Source organism: Chroicocephalus ridibundus, chromosome 3 (assembly GCF_963924245.1).
Source record: "Chroicocephalus ridibundus chromosome 3, bChrRid1.1, whole genome shotgun sequence".
Lineage (NCBI taxonomy): Eukaryota > Metazoa > Chordata > Aves > Charadriiformes > Laridae > Chroicocephalus > Chroicocephalus ridibundus.
The window spans coordinates 21,957,783-21,982,044 of NC_086286.1; the positions used below are offsets into that span (position 1 = coordinate 21,957,783).

Genomic DNA, 24,262 nt, shown 5'->3' on the forward strand with positions numbered 1-24,262 from the left:
AGAAGCCCAAACCTCCCAGTTAATCTTCAGACAGTGACAGGCGAGATGACCTTTGGATGAAGACAGTGGTGGACTTGTGCTTAGGATTCTTGTGCCACAAATTCTCTATGTGACATTATGCAAGTCATTCTAACTCTCTTGGACTTACTCATTTTCCCAACAGGGATAAGTCCATTTTGCCTATTTAAATTACAGCTCTCTGAGCAGAATGAGAAAAACCTTTTATTACTGAGCGATTGAAGGAGGCCGGGTGAACCGTCCTCATGCAAAAATTCTGCCCCTGAAGGTAATGCTGGGCAGCTGCACTCACTCCAGATAAACACTCGACACTGTTAGTGTCGTGCCTTGCGGGAAAACAGAGCTGTTGTACCTGGAGAGATCCACTCTCACTGGTTATCCCTCACAGTCGCCCTCCATTCCTCCTGTGATTTCTGACCTGATACTGCTTTTATGAGGAGAGGCTTGTTGGAAGTATTTGCAGGTTTCCTGAGTGAGTACAGCCAAGCAAATTCTCTCCTGGCCCTCTGTCTCTTCAGTTTCACAGGCTACAAGGAGAAAAGTTCACAGAGGTGGGACTGGTGTGATAACATTTGTCTGAACCCAAGGATGCCACTCCAGGAGAAAGGCCTGGGGGTGGGCAGTGTCGGCACTGCTCCTGCTGCCAAAGCGGGGAGAGGAGAGGCTGGGAAGAGCCATTCTGACCCAGGCACATTTGGTGTCAAGTCTCTTTGCTATAAAATGCCAAGCTGCATTTGTCAGCAGCTAAAACTCAGCCTGGGTGAAAGGACATTATTCTGAAGTGCAATTTGTATTACATTTACTAGTGAAATTATTTTTTTAAAGCCATAAAATATTCAACCTTGTTTCATATGGTTGCAAGCTTACACCCACATATCCAGAGTCCAAACGAACCATTTACTGGTTTGTTTAGAAATCCCCAGGCATAAGCGACCCTTTTGATTCACAGACAAAAGGAAGAGGACGTTGCAGGCTGCAAGAAGATAAACACGGCTTAGCCAGGCCTTCTGCAGGACAAGCTGAATTTGAATGGCCAGGGAACAGCACTGAAGTCTTCCTGCTGTAATTAGTCAAGAGTATGATGAACCGGAAACAACAGGCCATCAGAGTTCCTTGGCCCTCAGCTTAGCCACAGATGCAGCAAACACCAACGCAGACCAAGGGATTTTGTGTGCAACAAGAGTCCTCCTGAACACAACACCTCACTCACAGTGCACGCACTTCTCATGAGGCCTGCAAAATCCTTCTTTAAAAAAAATGGTAACAAATACACACTTGTACACAAGGATGTAATATTTCTAGAAATACACAAATACAAATATAAACCAACAAAAAGGAAATGTGGACTCAGGATCTCAGCAAAGCTGTGACAAATTAAACCATTGAGGTTTTTCATGCAACTGGCACATCACCCCATGTGCTTGGGTGGGTGCGGATGACACAAAGCACTGTCATTGCAGGGAGCAAACTTTTTATCTGAGAAGAACACATATAGTTTGGCATGTTTTTTGCCTCCCCTTTTACATGCCCCTTGAGGCAGCTTCATTATTCAGCAGCAAAAACAAGCAGCAGCACATAGAAAAGTTGTGGCTGCCCCATCCCTGGAGGTGTTCAAGGCCAGGCTGGATGGGGCTTTGAGCAACCTGGTCTGGTGGGAGGTGTCCCTGCCCATGGCAGGGGGTTGGAACTGGGTGATCTTCAAGGTCCCTTCCAACCCAAACCATTCTGTGATTCTATGAAAAATGAGCAATGGCTTCATTGGGTTCTCACTTATCTACAGAAAAATAAAACTGGTCTTTTTCAGAAGCGGGTGGCATTGGTCTGACTAGCTCCCACTGGAAATAACTGTAAAATTCTGATATACTCACTAGTTTCCCTCTGGTTTTCTCAGCTGATCAGTGTCCGGTTTAACTGGGATATTCCTCTTCCATCGCCCACATTAAACCCCGCCGGGCGGGGATGCAGTGCCAGCTACCCCAGGCGTCTCTCCTCAGTGTCGTCCTCAAAGCAGCCAGCCCTCAAAAAGCAAAGTGGCCCTCGCTCAGCGGCCACATCTGCAGGCCTTTCTCTCCGCTTTCCCCTTTCTTTTTGGGACTGCTCTGCTTGAGCGAAACAAAATAAAATACAAAACCTCCCCGCAGCTTATTTAATTCCAGACCAAAGCTGCGCATGGGATGAGAAACGAAGGAGGGGAATCTCAGCACCTGTCATGGCCGCTGCGGCCTGCGGGGAACCACCAGGCCAGGCCACCCCAGGGGCATCCTCCACCAAAACATGCAAAACACCTGAAAACCACCTAAAAAACACCTGCACCCATGCTCCCTACTGGCCCACGCCCAAGGCTAGCCACATTTGCCACCAAAAAATGTAAGATAAATCCATTTTTTTTTTCTCAGAAACACCAGGGTCTTGGGGAGGTGTCTCTGGCAACGGCCCTGCGTTTCCTGGCACCACTTTGTTTTCCCCTCATTTTCCAGTCAGCTGAATAACAATAAACGGTGTCATTTTTGATATGATGTATTTATATTTACATGGTACATTTTAAAGCAATAGCTACACTGATCATACATATTAGAAACAATAAAAAAAGAAGTTAAGAACTAAAATGTACATCATACACTTGTATATATATTTTTTTTTACACAGAGGTAAAAAGGCTTATAAAAATCAATACAACAGGGTTTTAACTTTTAGTATATAGATACAATAATGATGAGGCTTCAGGCACTTTAATTTGTTAACGTTGAGCGATAGCTTGGAAAAAAAACCCAAAAAACTTTCCACAACAGAAAAAAAAATAATTTGGTTAATGTTTTGTTACCACAGATACAAAAATAAAATCTGAATAATTTCTCTCAAATGATTGATGTCAGTATTGCAAAGCTGACTGGGAGAACGCTACACACTGTTCAGCAGCAGTGTGGAAATTAAGGAGAAATATTTACAAAAAAACACCCATTTCTATCATTGTGCCCTTACACCACTGCCTTCACAAACCAAATAACACACGCAGCAAAATCTACAAGTATTACAGAAACCCAAGAGAAGAGGGAGGAAGGAGGGGGGAAGAAAAAAATAAAAAAAAAAAAAAAAAAGAGGGATTTTTTTTTTAACTTTTATTTCCAGACATACAGAAAGGCTTGGAGTATGTCTACTTTACTTAAATAAATAGGGGCACTTCAAGACCGGACAAAAAGCTGTAAGATCTTTTTGTAGTGTTGTGCTTTATAGAGAGAAGATCTTACAGATGTTTGTTTACATGAAACAACTTTGACAACAGAAATAAAAGGAAAAGGTTGTTCCATTAATTTTATTTTTTTTTTTCGAGGCTGGCTTGATGTTTACTAGACACCATTGAGAGATTTGTCAACTGCTATTAGGCACAAAATATTTATATTTCATTCAGCAAACCCAGACACATCACCCAGAGTGTAACACTCCATCCCTTTTCCACTATCATTCTTTTTGTTTTGTTTTGTTTTTCCCAACCGAAAAAATCCCCAGCAACTGCTACGAATTAAGCCTACCAAACTCTATAGTGTATAAGCACATTGCATACTTAATTCATGGTTGACTAAAAAGCTGTGATTAACTCTCAGAGGAACCGTTGGGACATTCCACCAAGAAAGAATGGCAAGCGTTCCTTTTACATTTATTTGGCAAATTAATTAAAAAAAATAAAAAATTCCTCTTTTAAGACTGATGTCAATGTGCAATAGAGGGAGGGAAAGGACATGCGCCCACTGGCAATTTACTGCAGAAAGAAATTATGGCAGGAACAGCAGTGCCAGCTTTGACAAGCCAATCCCTAGCTGCCTCAAAGTATTCAGATTGTACTATGCTAGTTAGAGCTCACTGCACTAAATCATTTTTTTTTTTAATAAAAATTATTTGGCTATTCCTTGTAATATATTAGAAAAATACTCTTTTTCCAAGCTAATTACAAGCCTTGTACACAAGACAACATGACATTTAGAAGAAAAAAAAATTAAAAAAAAAAATTAAAGTAATCTTATCCTGCTGTATGCACCTTATGCATCCACTTGATAAATCTGGGTGGTGAACTGGGGAGAGGAAAGCCAGGGAGACGCTTCGGTCTGGCTCCTGCAAAGACTCACATGCTTAATCCTCCACACAGAGTCACAGGAACAACGGTTGCACACGCAATACATTTGAGACTCGTGTAAGCATCTGGAGGATTGGGACTGCAGGTCAGGAAATGGAAGTGGTGGTCGACATCCTGGCTTTTTGATTTTAAATACCTGTTTAGATTGCTAAATGTAGTTTCTACCGTGGACGCGTATGTTCTCATGCTCATGTGTTGTACAGAAAACAAACAGACAGATACAATTTTCCATATAATCCACCACTTAATGCAGCATTTCCCCAGAATTGCCATAATAGTGCTTTTGACGTTGCATTGTTAGTAATTCTTTGCATAACAACAATTTTCCTCATCTGGAACCTTAGTGTTTTATTCACAGATCATTACATGGCTGGCTAATGAAGAAGTTCCCTTTCTTTTGGGCAGAACTCTGAAAACACAGTTTTGTTTTTCCAATGTTATTTAGGGAAAAAAGAAAACCCTAAAATTTAAGTTTCCCTTTCAAGTAGTGGTCTGAAATGATTACAGGTAAGGAGAACTACCAGATTTCTCAATGGTTATGTGACTATGGAAACTGAGCCTTGCTTTCTGTTCACAGAGCTTTACGAACAGAGAAGTAATTTAAGATGTTTGCTGAAGGAAATGACAATGGACTCTAGAAGAGAAACTGCAGCTTAGATGGCTATTTTGGCTTTGGAAAACAGAACAAAAAACCCAAAGAAAACCAGTGACAGAAATACTGTGTTGTGGTACAAGTTTGTTACTAGCACACCTTCTATACACACACAATAACTTGACAGCAAGTTAAAATATCTTCCGAGTGAGATTTCATTCACTACACCACCCCGTTTCTAGAAATGCCAAAGCTTGCTAACATGCTGATGGTACCGCAGAGGCAAGACGGACACAGCCTGGAGATGTTCTACAATCCACCACCATTTAAAGCAGTTCTTTTCTCAAACTCATTTTAACTGGAAAAAAAAAAAAGAAAAAGAAAGAACATGTACAAGACAGTCTGTTTTGATTACAGATTAATAATACAAAAGTCTATGCTGTAGGTTAGTTAGTTAGAACACTTGATGAGCAAATCAATGCAGTGTGAGCCCCAGACGACCGAATGTAAAGTGATCCAAACTGGTGGTTTCTGGATGCTGTTGGGCACAGTGGCTGCATCAAAATAAGTGATCTCAATGCTCCAAAACCAACGTGTTCCTTGAACTACAGGAAAAACGTAACACTTTGAATGCATCTGTAGTCATCCAGCAGCTTTGTGTTTTCCACCACAGCACCTGCACCTGACCCCACAGTGGTAACAAGCCCGAAGCGGCAAGTAACAGCACATACATGGAGCAATGAAAGACAAGGCTATAAGGGCCATCCACCGGAGGCAAAACATTTCATCACTGGTGTCACACGAGCAAGGATCTGTATAGTCTCCTTCTGGATCGGACATACAGTGATAGAGCATAGTGTCTGCGCACCACATACAGCTCACTCGATGGATGCAAGTCTTGACGCGGTCTGGAGCATCCTGGCATTGACCCCGTTTGTTCTCCTCGTGGTTGAACATATCCCTGCAGTACACGCACCGCGACCTCTCACCATCTTCCTTCCGCCTGGGCTTGAATTTGACAGGTTGAGTCTTTATCACAGCACCCTTGATATCTTCACCCAGGTCAAAGTCCGAGTTGTCTACGTAAGGATAAGTGTATTCGTGTTTTGAGGCCTCGCTTTTGGCAAAACGTACGTAGGAGTCCATGTCATCAGGATCAAAGTTCTTTCCTCGTGCTGGGGCATGGCGATAGTCCTCGTATCCAGTCATCCAAATCTTTTCCCGAGGATTGATGCGCACTATCTCCTCATCATCGTCTGGAAAGTTGACGTGCCGGTAGGATCGCGGTACTGACTGCGGAAGTAGAGATGGAGATGAAGAGGAAAAAAAGATAAATAAGCTCACTTTGCTACCAGCAATCACTGTCTCCTTGCTTAGTGAAAAGCCAGTATTTAACAGTTTTGTCTTTCCTTCTTTGTACGCCCTTCGCCATGACCCATCACAGAGTTTCAGCCTTTGGCTCAGGAACGAGTACAATTAGGAATGAGTACAACTGTCACAGACCTACAATGGTCTGTGTTTACTGTTTACATGGTACAACATAACATATTAAATTGCAGTGTAAATCACTCCCCCCCCCCCTTTTTTTTTTCAGGAATTGGATGCCATGTAAAGCTAACTGAGAAGGAAAAGGGGAGGAAGGGAGGGGGGGGTCTTCCAGGGATGTGGGGGGGAAAACTAAACACCAGTCTTAGCTATAGCAGACACAGCCCTTTAGGTCGCAACACTAGGAAGAAACCTTACTTGTTCTAGATGGTAGTGGTCAGAGCTATAATGGTCGTGAAGGTGTCCACGAGTGCAAATTCTTCGATGTTCGCAGGATGCAGGAGAAGCCAGAGTTCGCACAGGCTGTTCCCTTTTTTGAGAGGAGTTAGAGGAGCTATCTGTAGCATTCTGTTTTAAATGGAAAGGGGGGAAAAAAATCGTCATACATTCAGCTGTTACTGCACGCGGTATTAAAAGAGATGTTTTGCCACTCGCTGACTCTGCGCACACCTGCAATACTGGCAACACCTGACAGCAGGCAGCTTCATAAAGTTTCACATAAAATACTTGAAAGAGGCAGATCTGTTGCCAGGCCATTAAAGCTGTTGCCACACACATGGAAAAATAATATGCCATAGCCTACCCATGACATTTTCACCAACACCACTCGTATTTGCTTGGCATGTTACTTGTTATACTGGGCATTGCGGGATGATGAGCTTTCATGCTAGAAGCTACCTCTGAAGAGCAAAGTTAAACTCCATCAAATGATGCAATTGTGTAAGTCCTGCGGGCAGACTCAGACAGAGGATCTGTGTGCCCAGGCTACAAAAATACTGGCAATTTTGATGACTTGCAAGCGCCCCATTAAGCCAAAAACTCCTTTACACATTCTTCTCCGAACACTCACCAAATTCCAGTTCATCACAGGCTACTTGAATAGCCAGCTTTCCTTTAAAAAATTCAGGGTTGGTTTTTTTTTTCCTCATTTTGTCACTAATCTCTAATGTGCAATGAATGTTACTTGTGTTTTTATACATTCCTGGCTCACGGTGAGCACTTTCTTTAGGTTAATTAGTTACATCATTACACAACAACAATCATGAAAGGGTGAAATATCACTCAATAACATGCTGTTGCCAACACCCGCAGCTTCTTAGTATATGTATTTCTCCTCCTGGAGAAATACACAGTGGGGTACCAGTCTTAGCTACCCTCTCTCCATAGCCCCTCCTTGGTTAAAATAGTTTCCATACAATATCTAGACATTCAGAGTTTTGACCACTAATTCTTTTCATAGATTGGTTGGGGTTTTTCATATTACCATCAATATCAAGACGACAGCTGTTAAATGCACTAACAGATGAGGAGCAGGAAAAAGAACCTCCATGCACAATGATTAGAAGAGTTGTAACATTGCACCTGCCTGAAATACCTAAAATATTGGTGCTTTGAACTAAGAAAAATCTCCATCCCCCTCCAGCTAACAAGCTGTGCTGCAGCTAGGATGAGTCCAAGGGAAAGGTTTCCTATTTGACACAACAGTTGGCTAAAGACACAACCTCAAAAGCGGAGAAAAGTTGTATCAGTAGCGCGAGAAGACTGGTTTTACCTGAAAAACCTTCTCCCCCTGTCAAGAATGCACTCTCTAAATATTATTTTCCAATGAATCGTACTAGACACGTCTGTTACTCCAAGAATACAAGAACACTCATTGTGGATATTTGTTTATTCTGAAAACAGCGCTCTGCAAGACTCTGTCCAAAGGTGAGCACACCTTAAAGCATTACAACACAAAATAGATGTTGATTCTCTTTAACCGGTGTAGCAGTTAAAAGCACTGAACTCCCAACTTACTTTATTGAAAGCAAATATTCAGATGTGTTTGCAGTGTGATGTAAAGCCAGGCTGGGTTATCTGAGAGGTACAACAAGCAGGATAAGTTTTGAATGAATGAATGGCTGACCCACCCACGAGGAACAGACTTTTAATGCACGTGTTTGTTTTGGGTATGTGTGGGTTGTTGGTTTTTTTTGTGATTTTTGTTTGTTTGTTTTACACAAGTACCTAGAAGCAGAACAACTCTTGGAAGATAGTTAACAACACCTCTAAAATGTAACTGCACTGATAGTCAGGCTCTTTTTAAAACGGGGTTTCATCAGCCCAGTCTTCATAACTTATTAGACAAAGGCACTTCAAATCTGGGGTTTAAACCCTTCAAAGCTAATTTCTTGTGCCTGTACCTTTAGGTCCTACAATATCTAGCACATTCTGGGGATGTTTCAAAAGAAAATGAGCAGCTCCTACAAGCCAGTACTTCATAATAACATTATGCTTCCAACCTAACTGGAAAACCTGGGAAGAGTTAGGGTTTAGTTACAACAGCCACCTCACATGAGTACCTTTTTGCAGCGCCGTGTGTGGTGCAGACCCAGATGCCAAGTTCTAATTCAAGCTTCTCAGAACAACAACAGAGGCACACACCCCATAGTCCTGGCAAGCCTCATCCAGTGCTCTCAAAGTTACACTTTGACTGGCATGAACCAAAAAGGAGGCAGGGCCATAACACGGTGCTGTGCCAGCCAGCAGGACCACTCACCTCCACTGGCACCGCGGCCAAGCCCTGCTGGGACAAGCCTTTTGTGGATACCCTCTGAAAACATCATAGGTGCTCATGGTCAAAATAACGAAGCCTGGGAAAATTATCCAACTGGAGGAGGTTGCACATACTGGCCTGCAACCCCCTCACCCACCTAGATGAAAATAAAAATCCCAAACTGGATAGAACTGCTAGATAATCTCAGCGGGGCAGCTGGGAGCTATAACCAGCCCTCCAAGCCGCCTGCTATTTGCTGCCTCTCGGGGAAGGCAGTATTTCTGCAACAGGCAATTGGAAAAGAGGCTGTAGTGATTTTTATCTTGCCCGATTCTTATCTACCCTTGCTTTCCTCCACACCTTATTCTCCTTCAGACCCAGCAGGGCAACCGAGCCTCTCCCCCACAAGTGTTGACATGGCTACAAAACCTGTTTGCAGCATACCACAGAGGCTGCGGCTCTGGCCTCCGCTTTCACCTTATTAAAAATTGCTGCATTTCCACGTTCAATGTCCTCAAGATTAGAGGGGCAGTTTGCCAACACAAACACTTACTCTAAGCACTCAGAACAGGAGAAAGCAAGCTATCCGAGACTAGGTCTCTGTTCAATCGTCTGTAAAAAAGTTCACGCTGCCTCCTGGTTGGTGACGCTAAAGGCAATTGGTTGACAAACGCAGTGTCTGCAGGGTTACCTTGCTGACCATGGCCTGGGAAAAGCACTGTTGCTTTCCAACAAGGTCCCCCATCAAAGTTTCAAACTCCTGTAGGAGAAAAGGCTCTCGACACATAGGAATTAATGGTTTGAAGATTGGGGAAAAAGGGTAGAAAATGGGAAGAGAAGTAGTCTGCTGAACTGTGAGTCCCGTGGGAATGTAAGCAGGAAGAGATTATTCTTCTGGTATTCTTCAAAACAGAATATCATGAGGCATTCACTGGAACAGGCTTAGATATTCAAACAGAAGGAGGTACTTCTGACAGAACCCATAATTAAAATCTGAAGCCATATGGAAGCCCCCAGAAGAAAGTAAGTGGCCAAGAATCAAAGGCATGATGATGCTCCGGCCTTCAAAAGCATACTGTCCTCTCCATACCACTCCACTGGGACTGACCCTGGACTTGGTGACTGGTGAAAATCAGGCACATTCTCAAAGAAAAGGCACCCTCACCTTCAGCCAGCTGCCACTACTGTTTGTAGTGATGGCCAAAATTTTTCAGTAACAGAAGCTGGGAACAACTTCTGTCTCCCACAACAAGCCTGGGTCTTGGCTGGGATTTTCTACCACCAGCATAGCAGTGAAAATTTTGGGGAGGATGGTGGAAGTGGCAGACATGAGAGGTTTGTTGCAGGTCACCCAAACAGACCACACTTGCCTACAGGAATATGTCTAGAAAGGTCGTGGTCTCCAGAGCCAGGCTATTTCACTGATGGAAAAACATGTCCCAAACCATCAAGCCACTGGTCTGTCAGAGAAACGCTGTCTTCCTCTAAAGCTTGTTGAAACCAATCCAGCTCCGGTATTTGGTTTTGAGGGGAATCTATTGAAAACATGCCCAGTAGCCACATAAGAGAAATGAACCCAAAACTAAAGTTGTTGGAACAGGGAGTCCAGCAACAAACTCTGTTTCAACACGCCCTCAAACGCTCAATTAGAGAAATTTGTGCTGCACGTACTAGAGCTTTGCAATCGCTGTGGCGGTCGCAAAGTCTTGCGGTTTCACTGCTTGGATAACAAAATCATTAATCATGACCATAATAGTAATTTTATAAAACCCGTGCAACACATTTCCTTTTGCAAGTGAGCTGTACGTATCTGAGCAAGCACACATACCGCATGTTTGATATGGCTGCTTTGAGAAACAACACCGGGCTTCTACATGCAAATGATTGCACTGTGATCACTTAAAAAAAAAAAAAGTGTCCCTGTTTTCCCCTCAGACTTTCAGATGTGACTCATTAAATTAAAAAACCCTAGTCATTAGTAAAGAAGATTATGTTAATCATTTACTGCAGTTTACTTCTCATTGAAATGGATTTGTTACACAAGAACAGGCGGCTAATCAGGTGCCTAAGTAATATTCTGAGATAAGTATCTATCATAAAAACCACGAGAAAAAGAAGCCTTCTCCTGCTCCTGAACTGGACTGATCACCTTGCCCCTAATGGCTTTACAGAATAGGTTCACCTTGTGTGATGCAACATCCGAGGGTGACTATGAAAAAGAAGAAAGATTCATCTCAAAATTACAAAGCAATACAATCTGCTTGTCAGAAATCAGTTGCCAGAGGGGAATTATGGAGTTCTGTCACTTGTAAGTTGCAGAAGTGCTTTCAGCCAGCTAAAGCATTCACAAGTTTGCTGTCAAAAATAATCGTGGGTCAAGCAAGACAAGATGGGGTTTTTTTTCCCTCTAGGAAAAATGTTTAATGGTTACATGAGGTGGAGAGGACAAGGGGGAACAGAAGTATCATGATGTTGAACAAGTAGTTTCGCAAATAATGGTCCTAAAGAAATCAAAAACCCGTGCCAGCCTGGCCTTTGCAAAAGCCCAAGCCCTCTACAAGCCGACCTGCTCCCTGGGGGCTCAAAATCTCATCTTTACCAAGGCAGCCTTCTGCAACAACAAAACCTCCTTGCAGCGGCTCCTGTGTTCACTTTGGGAAGCTTGGGCATGTTAAAGCGGAGCCCATGGCCATCTCCTCAACTGAAAAGACATCCTCACTGTCCCCAGGACAAGAAACGCAGCTCTCTCACCAATTCACGGCTTGAGGATGAGCCTGGAAAAATGACAGCCAGCAAGCTGCATCCTCCCCCCCGACCGTAGCCCGACGACCTCCGGCTGAGACCGGTGCGATGAGCTCCCCACAGGCAGCCAGAGCCCTTTGTTTGTGTGCTATGCCCAGGTGCGATCCCTTAGGAGCCCCGGCACAAGCCAGCTCTTCTTCACTTGGCCCTTTTCATTCGCTGGAATAAGGGGAAACACAGCTGTGCTATCAATACGGAAAGGAAAAATGATAAAGTCGGCGAAACGGTACAGCAAGCGAGCAATACCAAGCTAAGCGCCAATCTGAAGTTTATCTGCAGAGCCTCTGCTGTTTATGAACTTCACAAAGAGGAAGTCTGAGAGCTATTTCGGACGCAAGGCAAAGAAACTTCCACTTTTCCAAAGAAATTAAGATAAAATATAGTCTCGCAGAACTCCCTCAGCTTAATCTTGCCAGAACAAGTCTTTCCTTTCCGCTCTAGATTTTCTTTTTAAGCCTAAAGAGATACAGCACTTTGGAGTTTCACAGAGAGGGGAAGAACAAAAATCCTAATTTTTGTCTCAAAACACCTCTTTCTATTCAAGAAAACGAGGAAAGGAAACAGTTGACATTTTCCATAAACCTGTAATTGTGCCCCCTATATTCAGGACAGCCCACTTCAAAGGGGGCTTAAATTATCTAAGTATTAAAAAAGGTTCAGTGTAAAAAAAAAAAATCAAAAAAGATTTGAGACTCCTGGCTCCTGAGCACAAGCTTTTAATTTGTCGTGGCAAGATAAAGCCACGGAAGAAAATGCTTCCATCAAATTCCTGTTTGTTTCCTATCACTGAAGACGAGACAGGTATTAATATTGAAGAAAACCACTTCCATACTTTTTTGAAACATTTTGACACTCTCATCCACTGAGGACCGCTGGAGCTGAATCCAGTCCTGTTCCCTTGCAGAGAGCCTGAAGGAAAAGCTTCACATTAGATCATATTCCAGTATAGCTCCAAGACAAAGTGGCTATACACAACCATTACAATAAGCACGGATTCAGATTTTTCTAAACCCAGAGCAGGACTATAATTTCTCAAATGTTTGGACTGTTTCCTAGTCACCACTTACACAAATACCAATAATAAAGTGCAGAAAGCTAGATAGTTTTACTGCTACCTTTTTTATTCTTATTTTTAAATGTTGTGGTTTTGGCTTTTAGTGCCAGAAGGATGCTGGTGGCTGCGCTCTCTTAAGTCAGCAAAACTTAAGGAACATTTACAAGGATTCGGTGCACAAGATCATCTCTGTTAAGCTAATGCTAAACCCGCTCCTGGCACCATCGGTCAGTTCTGCATGGGCCACAGACGCGGCTTAACAGCTCACTTCGAGGAGGAAAAAGAATATACGAGAATCAGACAATATGGCAAACCCTCTGATGTGGTCAGGGGGAAACCTCAGTGAGATTTTCCCGTTTCACTACTTGCCAGTGACACAAGGCATCAGACGCATCTCTGCAAAAGCAGGCATTTGAACAGATACGAAGAGAAATGCCTGCAAAAGTCGGAGGGAGGAGTTAAGACAGACCCGATTTTGCTTGGACTCAGCCCAGGAGCAGCGGGTACACGTGACATTTCCTTCCTATACGATGCCCCTTGTGCTGCCCTTACTGCACCACTGGGCACACCTCTGTGATGGATGGAAAAGCCTTTGTATCAGGTGCTTAGAAAGGAGAACCAGGATGTTGGGGGGGGGACGGACCCCAAACCACAAGCCCCAGTGAGTGGGGCCGCTTCCCAGGCAGCACAGCGATCCCACAGTAGAGTGGTGAGAGTGGGATGGCTCTGCCAACCCATGAGGTGCTCGTGTCCCTGTGAATCTGCACGGCCTCTCCTTACCAGGACTCTTACGTTTCCTTCTTCGTTCCTAAAACTCCTCCTTGCTGGATTGGCCTGGTTGGATTTCTCCATGCTGGAATGAACTACATCGCTTCAGCGGGATCTTTTTACCAAAACCTGTGAACTGTTTAAACCAACCGATTGCTCAAAACCACCCAGGGACAGAGGCAAGCTTTTGCTTTTTGCATAAAGGGCTCTGTTAATCTGTTTATGCCTTGGAAATGACATGCCAGTGCGGACTACAACATTGTCGGGATGATCAGCTGCCCAATATTTGTGTTCGTACAGCTCCGCAGATTAGCAAAGCCTCCCTCCCCTATCAAGTAATATTAACCACATTGCCACAGCTGTCCTCTGCGAAGGCCATGAGAGATGGCCACTGAGGTCCGTTCCACCGTGGGGAGGCGATGGTGCCTGATTCTCCCTCCCACCGGCCCCATCACCTGCTCTGTGTGCATGCTTGGGTGGAGAACCACAGGAATCCAGCCCCAAATCATTTTACATATCAGCTCCCTGACCCCAGTTGACCACCCATAGAGGTTTGTGCCCTGATGGCAGAGGAGGGTCCCCAGGAGAAGCAGGAGGCAGAGACGGGGGGTCTGGAAAGGGAGGTGGGTGCCAGCCCCTCTTTAAACTCTTCTGTCTTTGACCCACTTGTCATCAGCAGAGCTGCTTGGAAAGCGCTAGCTCCTAATTTTAAGACACCAACAGGGAACTTAGCACATCCAATGCTGGTGAAATGCCTTCCTTTCGGAAGACGGGTAGGGATGCTAGGAAATAAAGGAACGAAGCTCAGCCAGGGGGGTGTTAAACACTGCACGTGCACAGGGGATGGCACGAGCCTGCGCTGCTGCTGAGCGCAGCTGGGAACAGATGGCTCCACATAACTCACCGCTGAATCTCAGCTCTTCTACACTGAGGTTTACAAGAGGCGGGGGAGAGGAAGAAAATAAGATTGGGGGGTGGGGGGAAAGAAAACAATGCTAACAAAAATTAGATTAGCTAAGCTAGAAGAATCGGTGTACCTAATCAATTGTTAACGTCTTCACTTCATACAAATTCAACGCTGCAGCCTCTAAACTCAGCGGCGCGCTCCTCCTATATAATACATCAGGTTACAAACAGAGGGGAAAAAACAGTTAAATGCAAACTTCCCACAGCAGACTGATACGATATTTTAAGAAGCCAGTTAGGGGTCATTTATTCACACAGTTACGAGCATCCACATTATTTTAGCTGGAATCTATCACCAAAATAGAACGCAACAGCTGATGCAAACTTTTAAAATACCTTCTTCACATGCACTGCAAATATGTCAGGCTCCACTTAAAAATGCAATGGTCCTTATTTACTTCTGCCTTTCCTTCCCCTTTCGCAGACAGAACCAGAGACAGATGAACTGCTCCCTATAATTACTTCTGATTTAATTTTCGTAAAATATTTACGAGATACAGGGCGAGCAGACCCTTGGCAAAACACATTAGGCAGGTGAGGGAACGAAACAGGGCTATTTAGATGCAGTTGTTTATAATGCATTTCTGTACTGGGCAGAAGTCCATTTTGAGCTCCCCAGACTCATGTATTCTGTTCGTCATTCTCAGTTACTACCAAACACATGCCTGGGGGCAGGGGGAGAGTACCATCCTGCAGTATTTTGTCCGTCAGAGGGTTCGGTTTTGGGTTTTTTTTCCATTACAGGGGTGCAAGTAGCCTACCACTTTAAAGGAAAGTCATTCTTGAAGCTTTATGTAAAAGCACGTTTCATTGCTTAGCTTTACCAAACTCCTCCTCTTCCTTTCCAAGCTCTCCAAAAAAAGAAACTCCAAACAAAAAAACCCAAAAAACATTGCAACCAAATTACAGTTAGACTAGCAAAACTTGGGCATGCGCTCCAAGTGACCTGAACTCTCTGTGTTTTGGTGTGTTTTTTTTTTTCTTTCTTTTATTTTCTACCTGTTACATGAGACAACAGATTCTAATTAGAACTGCAAGCGTTTAAACAGTATGTGGAAATTACAAGCTCCCCCCGAAGAGCAGGGCAAAGTCATTTGCCCCGTGGTTCTGACCCAGGTCCCTTCATATTACCACCAATGCTTGAGCTCGGCACCCGGAGGGGACAAATGCTTTCCCCCCTCTAAATTACACGGAGAGGCTGGGGTGCTGGGACTGACCACAGCTTTGCCAGCTCGCTCCAGACTCGCATCCTTCTGGCCCCACCAGTGTAGCCGGGTTATGTGCCGGGTGGCGATTCCCTAATCCTTTCTGCTGCAGCGCGGGAAGTTGTCAATCATCGCTCTGTCCCCCAGCCAAGGTTGCCTCTTTCCAGCCGCATTTAGACCCCGCGTGGGGTCTGCTCCGCCTGTCACCTTCAGAGGCAGCGCCCAGGGCCGGGTGAGACACCCCAAATCCGGCCGGCGTCCCCGATGCCTCCTCCCATGAGTGCCCTGGGACAAAACGTTTTGTTCGGATGCAGCAGCAGGAGAGATTGCGGCTTACAGATACAGCTGCTTGCTGAAAGCAGCGACTTCCTTCGGTTCTGTATTAAAATAATGGAAAAGGCCATCTTCTGTCTTTGTGAAATTTTCAAGCAGCCCGCGGCCAAAACATTACATAGCCCGGATTAAAAAAAGAACCTAATGGAAAACTACAGTAACATCAACTATGTATTTTCAAGGTAAAAGCATAACGTTCGGCCATAACACCCCCCCCTCAGCTACCCTGTCATCTCCTTCTCGTCTCAATTGAAGGATGAATTTCGCAGCAGCAACACGAAGGAGACAAATGCCATAAATACTAAGCCAGCCTCAGCCACGACTGCAAGAACAACCTTACTTGTACCACCGGCACAAGCACAGCAAAGGTCTACAGTGAAGGTGTCTTGCAGAAGGTGGTGTATCCACGGCTAGGGGCTACGCGACAAATTTCAGGTGGCACAATGAACATTAGCGGGGCGGCAGATACTTTTTGCCGCCTGCTTAGCCGATCACTCTTACGGTTTCCCTTGAGCCAGCACTTCTGCTTCTCCAGCCCTACAGCGAGCTGGCTGGAGGAGCTAAACCACCGGAAAAGTATTCGCTTTCTTTTATAGGGCTAGTTTTTGGTTCACTTACCTGGGCTGGCTCAGCATGGGGTCAGCCGTGCTGGTAAAAGGGGGACGGCGGGAGCCCCTCTCCGCTCGGCTGGCTCTCAGCAACAGTGAGGCTAAAGATGCATCAAGTCAAGTTGCATCCCTCGGCTGGGGTTTCACATCGAATAATCTCTGCAACCTCTTTCCTGCTCGCCAACGCCGGCTCCGCTCTTGGCACGGCTGGGCTGCAAAAGCAAGGTGGGGGGAAGCGAGCCGGCTGGAAAATAACTTGCTTTTCACGGGTGTCTTGCCTCAAATCAGATCCCCTTTACATAATGCCAAAGAAATGCCTGGGGAACCACAGCTGAACAAAAGCAAGGCCAAAACGAGAAGGCCGCAAACCCAGCCTGTGAAGCTTCGATGACAAGCCGAGGGAGGCAAAACCGCAGCGGCAAACACGGAAAAGACGAGCCATACTTGCAAACGCTCCTCCCGGCTGAGGGCAAGGGATCAGAGGGAAACAGAAAGGGCCACGGTGGCCGCTTTTGGGGAGGAACAGCAAGCCCACCTTCAGCAAGGGGTCTCGGGGGTGGCTTTGTCAGCAGCAAGCAATTCGGGCTCCCCGTCGGGATGCTCACCCCCCTTTTTTTCTGGGCTGCTGCTGTTGCCTGCGGGGCCATGCGCTAAGTCCAACTAGCAAGCTGATCCAGGTTAAAAAATAATCCTTTAAAACAAAAAAGTAAAGAACGAGAAATCTCTTCCCCTCCATTCTTCTGTATGTTAAGAAAGGGCAATTTTGTCTTGGCTATGTTTTGCTTCTGACACATTTGTGCCTTAAGCACACAAAGGCACTAAAGCCTTCAGCTCCAGACAAATTAAAAGGGAAGACGCTCATAAACAGCTTCACACTTTAACTCATCACATAGTTTAAGTACATTACTACGCAGCCAAATTATTTTTTTTCGGAAGACAAACACGCAGCTAGCTGATTGCAACTGTGAAACGGTGCTACAACGCACGGAGATCACAAACGCATCAGGCTAGAAACTACCGCTGGGAAGGCACCGGCCAATTCACCTTTGGACAAGGAATCCTACCGGCAGGTTTGCTGGTGACCCTTCTCATCCTGAAGCCGCAGGTGATGGCACATTACAAGAAAACAGGCTTTCAGTAATCTGAAGATTACTGAAATGAATGCAAGTCTAGTTATACATAATAATTAAACAGAGTATAAAATCAGAAGCTCCAGCACACTAAAATATGCCACCAGATCATTATTTAAGCACAGGGAAAGGGGAGAACGCATGTTAAAAAGAGAAAGAAACAAAAAAAATCTGACAAAAATCTCTTTTGAACTGCTGGGGCAAACTGAACAAAACCCAATACTTAACTGGTGCGCAAATTACAACACCTACAAGTTCTGGCAAGATACAGCTATAAGGAAACTTCCATCACAGCAGAAGATCATATTTCAGTTTCCTGCAGGATATATCCCAATCCCAGTGCAGAACCAACTGTGTTTGTATGTGGGAACGGTACAGAGCCAGAAAATACACTACAAAAAAAATGGTCTTGAGAGGAAGAATTGTGACAAGAGAAATTGCTTACCCTCAGCAAAGTAGCTCGACACATTCAAGTCACTGCTATAATTAGCTATGTAAAAACTACATGACAGCGAGACTTGGAATATCTGATAGCAATACAGATATTTTCTGCTTAATAATTTGTTACCGAATGACAGATGTTCCTTGCCTTGTCTTCACACAGACACCCTGAACATCCCAAGCTCTCAGTGGGCTGATATTTGCAGGGAAGGACAGCTTCCTGTACTTGGGCTAACATGAAAAAAAAATAAATTTAAAAAAAAAAAAATAAAATCAAATGCCAGACCCTCGGGAATCATTGTAGTGCTGGTTGGGTGATCCCGTTCTTGCCAGGGACTCAGGAGTTTGAAGACTGTGTTTGGTAAAACAACCAGACTGATAGTTTGGTTTTAAAAAAAAAAAAAAAAAAAAGGAGGTGGTGTTTTTACTGTTTTAAAGCCTTAGACTGAAACAGTGCCAAAGCAGCTGAAGTTCAGTGCGTTTGGGAATTGTGTTGAATTGCATATTCCTGATTGCTAGCAAGAAAAGCCTGCTTTGCCCACCAGAGATTGACCCAAAAGCAAAAAAATATAAGTACACAAAGCAATACATAAACTGTGCAAGACCTCCACTTCCCCCTCCTTTCTTTTAAGGAAAGCAAATAAAGCTTCAAATCTAACCCCTGGTTCTCCCTCTTATTGGTTCCCCTTAGCTCTTCACTTCATTTACATCTCATGAATCTGTTATATATGTAAGAATAAATTGATTTTATATACCGCGTACCTCCACACCACAGCAATTTTCATATTTCCTACAACAACCATTGTACTAAATTATCAGAGTGAGTATAGCTTGCTCGTATTGGTAGAAAGAGTAAGAAAATAAGTGGGTTAATTTCCAGCATCACTTAAAACAAACAGGAGGTCCTGAAAGAAAGGGAGAAACACAACACTATAAAAAAACCTGACACCTGGAGAAAAACTTTCCCCTTGACTTTCCCTACTGAAAAATCTCTTTGAGCATCTGTAACTATTGCCATTGAGTGACAGGAATTTCTTGTGGCCAAAGTTAACTCAAAGGTGAAGAAAGGCAGGAAAAAAAAAGGAATAAAAAGAGGCTAGCCTTAAAATAGCTGGATATTCAGGATCTTTTCACTGGTTTAGTGGCATCTCTCCTCCCTCCTGACAAAAAAACCAGGAAGAATTCCATCGAGAAGACAATACACTGTGGTATTAATGGGAGGAAGAAAAAAAAACAAAAACCAATTAAACCACAGATAAACCAATGACTTCAGATTCCAGGACTACCTTGGTAGTCTGTCTGCTGGAACAAATCAAGGCAGATTTTACAGCGCTGAAGTGTGAAGAGCAACAGCCGTGTTTAGATATGATGAGCAATTGGTGGGCTGGTGTTGCACTGACTGTTCAAGTGTAGGACGGGGATGCCCAGAGCACTGTGTATAACTCCAGAGACGCAACTATAAAAAATATGAATAAATCTTAGTCCAGTTCATTAGTTCATTGCTTAAAGCCAGGAAAGGCTTTTTATTTTTTTTGGAGGAAGGGATTTGAGTCTGATGGTTTCTGTGTGTGAATTTCTCTCTTCTTGGCAAGTACTTTTTTTTTTTTTTCTTCCTTTTAAAATCTGAATTAGAACAGCTGTGGTTTACAGCGCAAGCCCAAAATCCAGACATCTGAGGATGTGGCTAGCAGCAACGCACCCTTCGGCCACACATCGACATCACAGCTGGCTGCTGAGCAAGAAGAATACCATAGGTAAAGCCATCTAGTCCTATCACTGTGACAACCCCCTAATCGCTTTGCTCAGCCTCACAGAGCAAACAAGGTGGATTTGCTCACGGTGACTACCTAAGCACCGCAAAACCCCCCCCCGCCCACCCCCCCCCCCACCACTCCGAGCTCTGCTCCTCCAAAAAGGCATTTTTCCTTTCTGTTACTCTAGCTTAGCCTTAAGAAAAAGGAAATTGCAGGCTCTCGCGGCTCCTCAATCCCTGAGTGCAACTCGTGAAAGAAATAAATCTTGCAACTCAATGCTTCTCTACTCAGCAACATTATTTTCCACGGAGTGGTGGGACGAGAGATGCTCCAGCATCACACAGAACTTACAAATGTATTCCAAAGTAATTGGACTGGGTTTCCACACGCCTACTTTAAAGAAAAAGAGCTACAGTGGTTCTTTAAAAGAACCATCTGAACGTGAAACGACCAAGCCAGCAAGAAAAATTAGATTTAGTGTTTATCTAACTAACATAAATCTTATAAATTTTAATAGTGAGGCTGTAACACGCTTGAGGCCCACATGGGAGATGAAAGTAGGGAAAAGGTTTCATGGAAAAGGCAGCAGGGAGAAATCTGCTTTTTTAATTAGGAAACCAGAAGAGATGCAAGGAGGACTGTAACGTTAACATCTGCCACAATCTGCACCGCTACGGCGGAGAATGGGTAATTGTGTCTGTCTCTTAAATGACTGTCAGCAGCGTCCAAGCCACATGACAAACTTCCTAACTCGAACATCCCCCAGCACAGGAACACACGTTCCTGCCGAGAAAAAGGCAAGATCGCTCCAAACACGCAACTTCGTGGTGAAAACGTGAGTCTGAAGACTTCTGCTAAAAGCCTGAGAAGGAAAGTGGTGGCGGCAGCAACCAAGTCCACATCACCTCAGTGAAGCAGGAGAATAGTTTCCCCGCCTTGGAGTTGGGGAACCAAGGTAAAGAAGCATTTAGCCAGGAGTCAGCAAGAGAAGCAACGGGTTGAGTCTAGGTGTCTTGAAATGCAGCCATGCAGCTCAGCCATGCACCTCTAGATCACCTCTACCTGCCAAACTCTGCAAGCCTCATTTTGAACAAAAACTAGGATTTTGTAAAGATTATTACTGATTACATGAAACAGTTACAACTGTAGCATCCATATCAAACTTCGCAAGGTTGAGTTTTGTTGTTTTCTCCCTTACATTCCCATTAACCCAGAAGGGGACTGCAGTCATTTTTAGATACACAAACCAGAACCGCCATGGGAGCTGTTGCTCCCGCCAGTGGGTGTCTTTTCTTTAGCACTGAAGCAGGCGCAAGGCTGAGGATTTATCTGAAAAACGCATGAGTGGCGTTTCAACTGAACTGGTCATAAGGTTTGTTTCGGAACAAACACCTCTGCTTTTTCAGATGGGTTGCTAAAAGAGACCATTTCAGGCACTCTGCAGACTCTGGAAGACATTGACCTTTCTTTCCTTGGACTCAATTCACATTTTTCGCTTCACGGTCATGTGGGATTATTATCTGTAATTGAAAGTAAAAGTGTAGATTTTGCACAAGAACTCAATTATATGGCAAATTCTGTGGCTGAGGAACTACACAATATATTCAGTCTTATTAAACATTATTTCTGAAACGAATGTTAATTAAAGAAGGCTGAAGATGCAGGCTGGATGGATGAAGACACACAGAACAATCTCAGACCGTTGCAATGACAACGTCTCCCCCAATGGAGACAGAACGGATGGCTAGTCTTACTCAGATTGCATCTCTTGAGAGGACGATTTATAATGTACAAGACAGGAGAAATTTATTTGCTAACATATGGAAAACATTTATGGGCTCTACTGAGGATCTGGAATTAAAGAAACACAACGACATATTGTTAAAACTTCTAAACGGAGATTTCATTTTAGAAATAAGCATTCTTCTCCTCAAGTCAGTGACATTTATTTCTATATTCTTTTGCTTTCTGCCCTGTCAGGTATCAGTTTCAGAACAGCAGGTTGTATTGATTCATCTAGTTGCTGTAGGTCTAATCTACAGGAAAATTATTAGATGGCAAAGTCCTGTTTTTAAAGATTGCCCAAGTTATCGTCTCGGCATCACAAGTTACAGTGATGGGAAGAGATAAGGCTACCGACACCAGGGATGCCTCCCAAGCAAATGCTCATGCAGTCAACAGCTGCATAAAACTCACCCCCTTACAAACAGAAAACCCACCTTCTGGTACAACAAAATGATTCTCCATTAAGCCACACAAGACCACAGCCTGAGGCAGAGCTCTGCCTCTGAGGAAAACCTTCTCTTCCCCATGTAAATAACTTGCTGGATGCCCGGAAGGGTTATGTGCTGACAAATAAATGAAACAGATGATGTACGAGTTGCACACCAACAATATGCCCAAATTCATCATCCCACAGAGCAGTATTGAAGCTAACAGGATCAGGGGCAGTATAAGAGCCCTGTGTCAATCAATATCCAACAGCCGTATCAGGGTCAGTGCTCACATGTGATGAGAGTGGTTGTTTTAAAGCCGGTATCGTTACATTGGTGCAAACATCAGTGGTGACATGCAAGATAAAGCTGGGGTGGCCATCTGCAAAGCAGCATAAGAAATGTGAAGTTTCGGACTGCTGTGGTTGAACAGATTGAAACATCTTCAAGGAGGGGCAGGACCTCGGGCCAAATATTTGAGGCAACAGCAATGGCTGGGATTTTCAGAGATGGGTAAATGACTGATTAAATGACTCAATCATGCAGATGCTTTTGAAAATTCTGCCGCACACAGTTAAGTTTATTCATGCATGTGTGGGAGAGGGGGAGGACTGTGAAGATTTTAATAACCACCTTAGGAAATAAAAAAGAACAAATGTACTTTCTCTTTAAAACAGAGCAAAAAAAAACAACCTCAAACCCAAAAAATCCACCGCTGTGGCTGGGGAAAAGAGTTTACAGGGAAGTAGTAAAGAAGTTTTGTGTGCAAGGATGACCAGATGGATTATGATACACAAGTCAAAAAAGAAGTGCAAAGAAAGAATGAAACGGAAGGGTAAAAATAAAACATATCACATCCCTATCAATTTCTTCCAGTCTAAAACCCCTCCACGCTTCAGGCTTATGCAGACTTCATGCTCCACCATCACCTACCAGATAAACAGGAAGTTGAGAGCTTCAAAGAGCTTAAAGACTGCAGGAAAAGGAGAGATCCCATCCCAGGAAAGCAAAGAATAAATATTCAGCGAAACAAAGGTGCTCCTAAAGCCTGATTTTTGGAGTACGACAATACACTTGCCCCGATGTGACAGCTTGACCAATGGCACCACGCGAGCTACCACCATCGGTGTAGTCCCTCTCACTACTCTGTAGGTCACGCAACACGCAGAGAGAGTTGCCAGGCAGGGCACAACCCCGGTGCGGATGTCCCCCTGGATCCCAACAAGGTGCCGACCGCAGCTGAAGCTTCCCTCCTTGCTAATGCTATCAAGTAGCTTGGTTCCTCCTCCTCCTCCGCCATAAATATCTACACAGCAGGGGGTTATCTGTCACCTCCCTGGGGTCAACTAGGGGGGAAAAAATCTCTCGCAGTTTTGTCTCTTCAGTTTTAATGCAGGAGTTTGAGTGATTTTGATACAGCTGGAACACCCTTCATCCAACTTTCCCAATGTAAAGCAATACCTACTTTAAGGCAACAACTTCTTCCTCCCAGTAAAAGAGCACCCTACAAGTTTAAAAATCAACACTCAGCCACAAAATCAAGAATGCGGAGAAATACAGGAGCACTCCCAGGTCCCTACATGTCAGCTGGTTGGACTTCAGCAAAAATGCCCTTCCCATTTTCCACAGACTACTTTTCACTGCTTTAATGCAGAGTATTTCCACGTCTCACCCAGCAAGAGCTGGGTCACACTCGCCCAAGGCATGTTTCGATGGTCATCCCCTTTCTGACGAGCACAGAAGAGCGGCATGCGAGTCCAGTGTGACATCCAGCCCCAGCTGGTGAATTTGGGAGACAAAACAGCACAAATTGGTAAACTGCTCTGTCTCCAGTGGGTGCCTCCCCCCCAACCTGTCCCATCCCAGCGCCCATAAATCACTGCTGGCAGGTAGTTGGGAAGCAGCTGCTAATGACAGTTTTGCTGCGGAGCACAGGAAGTCACCTTTTAACCCTGCCTGCTGTTGTTTGTCTCCCGGAGCCGTGACAAAAGGACAGATGCGGACAACATGCCAGCCGTCAGCAGGATCTGGTCAAAACACAGCAGGGAGCCTGCCCTGGCCCCATAGCGGTGAAACAGCACCCTCAAAAACACCTTTCGGCTTCAGGTGCTTCCCGGCGCATGTTTTCAAACAGCTTGATGCTGGTCCTCAGTGTTCCCTCATTCACCCTA

General features: G+C 44.4%; 1 protein-coding gene across 3 annotated transcripts in view; it reads right to left on the minus strand.

Moving 5' to 3' along the window:
* Positions 1–2,543: 2,543 nt before the first annotated feature.
* SPRED2 (sprouty related EVH1 domain containing 2) overlaps positions 2,544–24,262 on the minus strand; it is a 66,868-nt gene continuing 45,149 nt past the window's right edge. For all 3 annotated transcript variants that reach the window (XM_063328392.1, XM_063328391.1, XM_063328393.1), the window contains exons 5-6: positions 6,480–6,629; positions 2,544–6,029 (exon numbers count right to left, since the gene is read on the minus strand). In XM_063328392.1, the coding sequence (XP_063184462.1) occupies positions 5,379–6,029; positions 6,480–6,629 (801 nt within the window). In that variant the 3' untranslated portion in view covers positions 2,544–5,378. The remainder of the gene's footprint in view (positions 6,030–6,479; positions 6,630–24,262) is intronic.